Here is an 8,822-nt window from a genome sequence, read left to right on the forward strand (position 1 = left end):
TGAAGTCTTGCATGTCAACGATGAAAGAATCTGCTCAAGGAAGACTGTACCTGCTACATTTTTTGCTCTCTAATTTTTTAAAAGCAAGCACTTCATGTTGTGACATTTTCCACTTGTATCACATAATATTTTTGTGATGAAAACTATTATCTATAAAAAAAGCATATATACATATATTCCTACACAAACTGAAAAAAAGTCCATCTTAATTTACTGTAAATGAACAAAAATTCTTAGCATATTATGTGTACATTGAACTGCTTTCTAACCATACATGCCACTTATGTTTTTTCTTGGTGAGGCTTTTGGTGGAGTAACCTACCATTTTACACTGTTAGTGAGGCAAAAAGCCTATTCTTTTACATGTGTTTAGTTAAACTAGCTGTAATTATTTAGTGGACAAAAAATGAATACCAGTTGAGAAATTGCCAGAGCAACTTAGACCAAAATTGGAGTCACCAAAAAGAGCTTATCACTTAAGTAGGATTCTAAGGTCTATACAATTGACAGTTTATGGGCAAAACTTAGTTTGTGAAATGAGACTATTCAGTAAAAAAATACATTATTGTTGCATAATCATAAAATAAATTTCAACTTTTCCAAGCCTGCTGAAACTTATATACACCTGCATTCATGCAAGTGTATATATGCTAAGCCCTTCTCAAAGTATTTTATTTTAAAAGTATATCATGTTTATGTGTAATATTGTAAATGTTACACTCCTCTAGTCTAAAATGTCTAATATATATTTGGTTTCTTAAATTTCAGATCTTTCCTTTAATGAAGGCAATAAAGCATTTCTGCATTGAGTTGCATGCATTGAGTTGCAGAAAAGCGTGATAGCCAGGAAACCTTATCACTCTCTTCAACTACCAGAAAGGAGGTTGCAGTGAAATGGTTGTTGATCTCTTCTCCCAAGAAAGAAGCGATAGAACCAAGAGGAAATGGGCTCAAGTTGTGCCAGGGCAGGTTTAGATTGGATGTTAGGAGAAATTTCTTCACCAAAAGGGTTGTCAAGCACTGGAACAGGCTGCCCCAGGAGGTGGTGGAGTCACCATCCCTGGAGGTATTTAGAAGCCATGTAGATGTGGTGCTTAGGAACATGGTAACAGTAAGGTTATGATGGACTGAGTACACTCAGGAACAAAAAGGACAGGCTTTGGCTGCAGAAGAAGCTGGACAGATGCCTTTTCAGCATACTACTGTTCATCATTCACAACTTCAGGCTTACCTGTGGGCTAGGATGAAAATGTAGCATTTAACTTTTACTTCATCAGTGTTACAGTTTATCATCATAAACTAGACTGGAAGAGAAAAACAGTGATGCCCTCCAGCTGCTCATGTGCTCTTCTTTTGGCTCCTCTGAAATAGTTTTGATTACTGCTAAGGCCTGTATGTTTCATGAATACTTTGCACACATGTTCTAGTCAAAATATTGGCCAAGTGCTGTAAATAATCCTGTCTTACATGACATGGGCAAAAAATATTGCTGGAAAAAAGAACATCAGTTTCATTTGACCTAGATGTCCATGAGCTGGAAAACAAGGACACTCTGCAAGGGGGCAAATAAATGGACTGTGCACTTAAATACTGCATTTATCATGTAGTGTCTCAGAAGTCCATTTGGCCTGCTGGTGGGCATATTAAGCAGACGTTGGGCATCTCATTTCAAGGAATCAAATACTTACGGTCCATTGTTTGATATGTGTAACATGTTAGGATGTTTAGTGAATTGCTTTAGTCCATGCATACTGAGTTGGTATTGACTGTTAAGCATACTTTATGAAAATTTGATACCATTTTAACATTGAAGAATTTTGTATTTGCATATTGTCTTTTTATTTTAAAACTTTTATTAAATAAACCTGTAAAGTCTGAGCATCTCAAATATACCTTTTTTTATGTAACTGACCTGTGATGTTGTTAACATCTGCTGGCTCCTCTTAACCTGTCTCTATCCTTGCCTACAGGTTAAGGTGTTGCACAATCAGCTTGTTCTGTTCCACAATGCCATTGCGGCATACTTTGCTGGGAATCAAAAGCAGCTTGAACAGACACTTAAACAGTTCCACATCAAATTGAAAATTCCTGGAGCAGATGCCCCATCCTGGCTTGAAGAACAGTAATCGGATCAAAGAGGAGGACCCAATGCTAACTTAAAATCTTTAACTCTGATAATAACTAAGAGTTGGGGTTGAAGGACTGTTGTAGTGATTCTTGCACAGACAGCTTTACTTATTTTCCCCCTTTTATAATACTGTAAGATTTAATTTGGTGGGAATGTGGGTGACTAAGTTAACCAAACATAATTGCCATGATTTTAAATATACAGCACTCCTTTTGTATGCAGAGGTTGGTGGTTATTTCTGTAACTAGGATGGGGGGTGGGGGGGAGAGGGAGGGTAAAGAAAACTATTATAGATTTGCACTGACAAATTATGTTTGTGATTTCTGGTCATTTTGGTGGCTAGTCAAAATATTTCCAAATGGTTTACATTATTTGTACCAACATCTGGTATTTTATAGATTAATATAGAAAACATCTTTAGTAATTTTCAAATTACCTTTAAAAATGAGAGAGTTAAAAGAATATTTTGCAGATAAATATTAAAAGGCCTTTATGTGATTATCTGCATATAAGGCAACAGTAGGAGACGGCTCATTGACTAGTTTGTCATTGCAGCAAATGCCATTTGAAAAGATGTACCTTTCTATCATAGGTTTAAAAAAAGAGACACTAAAGCAAGAATCACTGTCAGTCTGAGGCTTCAAAGTACACTTTTTTGCTTTGCACCAAGTGGTTTGCTGAGTGAGGCCAACCATGCAATGTACTAATTTCATTTAAAATTTTATTTTTTCTGAAACAAATACCATACTAGCCTTAAATCACAGGTATGTGCCTTTTTATAAGATGATATTTTAAATCAGTGTACACAATCCAAAAATCTTTCACAGAATTGTTTGTTCATTCGCAGCAAGGGAAAGGAGACTGTGTAAATGCTGTTCAGCTGTACACTTAGAGCAAGTTAAACCTTCGGTTAACCTTTGTGGACAGGTATGATTTTGAGAGAGGAAATCAGGCCAGTATGTTTTTTCTATTTAATTGAAAAGCATACTTCAGTAATGGGAATAACATGCAGGATAGTCTTTTTTAATTTCTTCATCAGTCATGTAGTCCTTAAGTGTAAAATTCTATGTCAATTTTATCACAGACATTTTAAATTCAATATATTTGAGTCCTCATTTGCACATGTTATGTTGCTTTGTGTTCTGTTAAGTAAAATGAAGTACTTCAAATATGTTATTTACAGCAGTGTGGATTGTATGATTTATGTACTGTATGTTCCAATGCCTTTCAGCTGACATTCTTAAAGTTTTCAGTGCTTAACACAATTGTAATGTAACTGTAAATCAAACTTTTTAATCATTCCTCATTAAATTCTTGGTCTGACAGAGCCTTCTTTATGTTTTTGTTCTGTCAGAATCTCTTGTAATAGTTAATTTACGTTCCCCAGAATGTATATCCTATGTGAATTTTGTATTCATATTAAAGGTGTTTGCAGTCAAAATTTCTTGATTTGTGATGGTTAAAAGTAGAACCCAGCTTCTGCAGCAAAATCTTAGTCCTGTTTTTCTGAGTTGCCACCCCTGCCCAAGAATTTCTGGTAAAGTGGTACTAGATGCTGTTTATATTTCAGAATCATTAATACTGTAATGTGTTACTTGAATGTAAACTTAGAGTGAAAGAAATCTTTCAGCATATGTAATTCTTCAACTTTTAAAGCCAGTTTCATTCCATTTACAACTCTTATGAAGACATTGACTTTCGCTGTCCCTGAATCTTGGCATGCGTATGGTATGACAGTGCAAGGAAAGAAGTTAGCTGTGTAACTGTAAGCTGGGAAATGCAGGTAGCAGCATTATAGCAGGGATGAATAATGCAGACCTACAGACCATGACTGAAATATCAGCTTTCAGGACACTACAGGAAAAAGATGCGTATGTAACGTGCTATTGGTTTATATCTCAGATCAGTGCTGCTCCCTCTGAGGATGGTCCTTGCCCAGAAGGAGCTGATCTGTGAGAAACAGTAAGGGTGAACTTGAATCTCAAGTTGCCTTGTGCAGGAATGATCCATGTGGCATTGTGTAACCCTTCTACCTTTTGCAATGGGTTACAACTGCTAGTGTCTCTTCACCTGGAAGAAATGGTTGGACTAAAGAAACTACTCACTAAAATCTGTCTGTGTATTGGTTCATGTCAGGGAAGGAAGAATTACTTCTGTTTTGCTCTCAGAAACAATTATTTTAATTCATAGCCTTCTCGAGGATGTTTCTGTGTTCAGCTGAGAGACAGGATATTAAACTGATTGCCTTTTGTAGTACTTCAGCTTTCTTTCTTTGCCCCCATTAAATATGTGTTTATGAAATAATTCGAGTTTGTGATATTCGAAGTTAGCTCTTTAGATCTAACAAAATTTAGAAACTTTTACTTATGGAGACCACACAAGGAATTGTTTCTAATGGGGAGTAATTACTGTTGTCAGGCTTTCTAATACTAACAGAAAAGCTGTATAAATCTCTTTAAGGTTGCATTCATCTAGGGAGACAGTTGTCATGATGGATTTGTTGTTTGTTTGCAGAAGGGGCTAGTAGAGTCATCCATGAAAGATTTCACCTCTGTTACAAGCTATCACATTAGTGCTTTTAGTGTTGTGTGAAGTTTCTCAGAAGAATTCAGGCTGATGCAGCTGTTCTGTCAGAGACCTAGGGAGCTGTTTCGTTTCCCAGTGACCATACTGTAATTTATCTGCACTCCTGTCTCATTTGAAACTTGTAGCTCCTGTTATTTTATTTGTATGAATGCTACAAAAAGCTCTTCTGCTCTAAAAATGCTCTTTGGCATACTTTAAGATTTGTCAAGCCCCTACAAAGAACTTTTCTAGTTATAGAATGTATCTAGTTATATTAGAAAAGAGGTCTATGCAAGTAGAGTACAGTAACACATCAGTATCATTAAAATAATAGCTTGATTTCAATCTTCTCTCAACTGGTTTTCCCAGCAACTTTATCTCTCTTCTGTCTCTGCTTCAAAAAAATGATCAAAGCAGTATAAAAGCAAAGCTAAACCTTTCCCTCAACCCTGTTTTGAACTGAAATGGGGGGGCTTGTCCAGTTCATATTTTCTCCTTATCTGCTCTTGTTCCTTATTGTGGTGTTACAAGAATAAAAAGGTATTATAATTATTTTAGCATTCCTCATCTGCAATTATGTTTAGGATTTGTTTGAGTGTGGTTATCTTTTCCATTCTGCATGCTTGATGTGGAGGTTAAACTAGTCACAGATTTTTAAATTAGTCATTCATATTTTCATATTTTGTGATTGTCCTCACCCCAAACTTACCCAACTGCTGGCATCTGTGTTAAATTGAAAGGTTTTTTGGTTTGGTTTGTTTTTTTTATGAGAAGTTCTGCAGAGGAGTTGAGTGTTCCTTGGTTTATATTTCACCTCATTACTTCTCATTAGTAGCTCTTTCACCTCACTGCACCTATTTTTCACCAAGATCTTTCCCCTCAATATCTTGTCAGTCTTAAGTGGCTGGGTTGATGGGGTGCATCACCATGGGAATAGTTTTAATTGAATTAAGGAGAAGTACCTTTTCATGTAGAGTGACAGTAGCAAGTAGGATGGCTTGTGTCTCCCTTGAAGAAGGATGGTATCAATTCATAGAGCAGCAGTGGAAAGGAAAAGTGATGTGTTGCTGTTTCATCAGTGTCATAGAATGGTTTGGGTTGGAAGGGACCTTAAAGATCAGGTAGTCCCAAACCCCCTGCATGTGCAGGGACAATTCCCACTAGACTAGGTTGCACCAAGCCCCATCCAACCTGGCCTTGAACGCTTCTGGGAAGTGGGCAGCCTGTCTCACCACCCTTGAAGAATTTATTTCTATAATGAATGCAGAGAAGCAGCATATGAACCTTGCAGAGCAACAGCCTTGGACGTATAAGCTCAGTCCATGATTTGCAAATCTTTTGTTTGCTGCAACTTGGTGTGCTGTGCTTTTTACACTTCAGCTGCCTTTTGAAAAAAAAAAAAAAAAAAAAAGTGATAAGAGCAGCAACAATTCTGTGCTATCTACTGTTGGTAACATATTTCTGTTAAGTACTTACGCTCAGCAGAATGTATGTTCAACTTTTTTAAATTGCTGTGAGAAAAACTTTCTGAGCAAATATGCTGTCTCATCTCTATGATAATCCATTTTAAAGATAATAGGTCTTGAAGGAATGGAAATATTTGATACACCAGGAGAAGCAGAAAAGATCAAGTATCTTTTCAGAGTTCCCTTGCATCACCAGATGGTAGAACTTAGGTGGGTATCAGTGTGGCTGTATGATAACATTTTTTAATTAAATGCAGAGATCAGATATAGAACAGAGTAAACCTGACACATTTTTTTTAGTTTGGGTTTGCCCTGTTATTACTGTCTATGTGAGCATAAATCCATTGGTTCAGTCAGGAACAGTTCAGCTATCAGCAATGTGTTCCTAGTAAATGGTATGTCTTGCTGTGCTAATTAAAAAAAATAATTATACACCTTGGTACCTTTTTAAAGAATACTGAAGGCTGTAAATTCAAGCACTTAGAGTTGATGCTAAAAACTAGTGTTACCTGTTCAGTCTTGATTTGCCTTTCTTACATATGTGTATGCAATCATGCTAGTTTTATGTGATAGTGGTAATTAATTGCAGAGTTTTGTTTCAAGAGGTTAACTACTACAGTGCTCAGTTTTGAAACCAAGTTGAACTTTGTTTTAATGCATCTGAAGTGTCACAATTAACTTTCTCTCCCATTTTTGTCCAAACACTGTAGAACTTAGGGCTTGTAATGCAGATGACAACACCTCTTGTTCAGGTGGGTGGTGTAAGTTGCTTTGTTCCCATTAGATTTATTCAGTCATTAAATTCATGTTCAGCCTAAAGCATTAAAAACTCTTTGTACTCTAAAGAAAACCAGAATTTACAAAAGACATTTTTTCTCTCATAAGAAAAAAAGTAATGCCTTAACAGAAGCAATAATCTTGAAAACTGTCTTGAGAATGTAATTATCTATAAAATCTTAAAATGTTAACAATAGGATTTGGTTTTTTACTATACCAATCCATCTAAATGCTATCTGTTCTAGGGAGGTGCATTTGTTTCTTATTATAGGTGGGGCTGCTCAATCTACCTATTATTAAAGTTGCTTAATACTTCCTACTGTAAAGATGAGTTTTCAATTGTATGTAACTTGGATGAATTTTAGCCATGTGGGCAAAATCTTGCCTGCTGAGTGTTCACGTTTGGTTTGTTGTTTTTTTTACTGGGGGGAAGGGCAATCAGCTAAAAACTTGAAATTGTCAACATTGTGTTTTGGAAAGGTTCTGGGGGGGGAAAAAAAAGCCCTGAGGATGAGGAAGAGTTAAGAGTTTAACTTGACATCCGGGCTGAATCCCAGGTTCTCTGCTGCCCTGTTTGGTTTTGGGTCTTTATTTTTTTAATACAATACCATTATGCAAGTCTCTTGTTTGGCTTGCTCTTTCCGTCTTTTCAAGTGAACGTTTGTGCTCATGACTGGCAGCAGTGAAACAAGTCTCTTTGGTTCCAACACAAGCAGCTACAGTCCAAGCGGCAATGCGCTTCCTCCTTGGCGACCTCGGGGGTGACCTGACACTCTCGAGGAATGTCCCTGCTGGCTCAAAGCTGAGCGGGTCCTCCCCAACTGCTGCTAACCCTGCCAACCCAGGATGTGTGGCTTGATGTGAGTTGCCATTTACTGCAGCTGGACTGTTTTCACTCAGTGAATCTTGAGCTGAGATGGCCACGTTCTGATATCACATTCCTTAGTTTTTCCTTTTGTTCTAATACTTTGTGTTTTAATTGACTGACTCGAACAGGCTGCCTTGCCAGACCGGGAGGTCAGATTTCTGGCTGCAGAACCGTAACTCGGGATGGTGTCACCTCAGCAACCGTGGGCCCGAGCTCTGGGGCTGGGGGAGGCTGCCTGTGCTCCCGCTTCTCGTTTGGTTCCTGCCTCCCAACCCCTGGGCAGAGGCAGCAGCGCAGGTCGGGCACTCCATGCCAAGATGGGACACGCTTTTGTCCTGCTGCTCCTGCCTTCCCGCCCCTGGCCGTGCCGAGGTTTTCTCTCACGTGTACTCAGCTCAGAAGCTCTGTTGGCTGATTGTGCAAGGCTGGAGGTGGGTTTTTTTCTTCCTTCTTTCTCAGGCAAGGAAGTGTTTCTGATTTTTCCTCTCAAGACTGTAAAAAGTCGTGCTGGTGTGTGTGGGCTGTCTGTGCCTTGCTGCTACGACTGTTCTCTTCAGTGAAGTTCTTCACCTTCACCCTTTTCGGGGAAATGGTTTTATTTTTGAAATGTGATTCAATCTCTTGGCAAAATACTTTAGAACAAGGTATTTGTTTGCTGTACTGTCTGTGGATGGTACTTGGACTTCCAGCTGTCCACAAGTCACAGGAGCTGCTTAGCGGGACATCACCCAGGGCTGTGCTTGCATCTTGGGACTGCTGGAAGGTTTTCCCACGCTGCCGGGTTTTGGAGAGACCCTCTTTCCTCCCTTGCTTGGTGCCAGGGGCTCTGGAGGTGCTGCCATGCCCGGCTGCGGGCGGTGCGGGGAGGGATGGAGCAGGGGCTGCTTGCCCGGGAGCGAGGGCGGAGGACAAAAGCTTCAGCTGGGGAAGGCGTCCGCTCCCCCTGCCCGGGAGCGCGGCTCGCAGTGCTGTTTCTATAGAAGGAGTTGCTGTGAGTCCGGTGCCGGCACCTGGTACA

At 38.9% G+C, this 8,822-nt stretch overlaps 1 protein-coding gene across 5 annotated transcripts in view; it reads left to right on the plus strand.

The window, feature by feature from the left end:
- ARFIP1 (ADP-ribosylation factor interacting protein 1) overlaps positions 1 to 3,569 on the plus strand; it is a 37,836-nt gene extending 34,267 nt beyond the window's left edge. For 4 of the 5 annotated variants that reach the window (XM_009995890.1, XM_009995891.1, XM_009995889.1 and 1 more), the window contains one exon: positions 1,971 to 2,126. In XM_009995890.1, coding sequence (XP_009994192.1) covers positions 1,971 to 2,126 — 156 coding nt within the window. Of the gene's footprint in view, positions 1 to 1,970 lie in introns of all 5 variants that reach the window. The other variant, XM_009995888.1, reaches the window with a different exon arrangement.
- Positions 3,570 to 8,822: the final 5,253 nt, after the last annotated feature.

Source organism: Chaetura pelagica, unplaced genomic scaffold (assembly GCF_000747805.2).
Source record: "Chaetura pelagica isolate M959 unplaced genomic scaffold, ChaPel_1.0 scaffold142, whole genome shotgun sequence".
NCBI lineage: Eukaryota > Metazoa > Chordata > Aves > Apodiformes > Apodidae > Chaetura > Chaetura pelagica.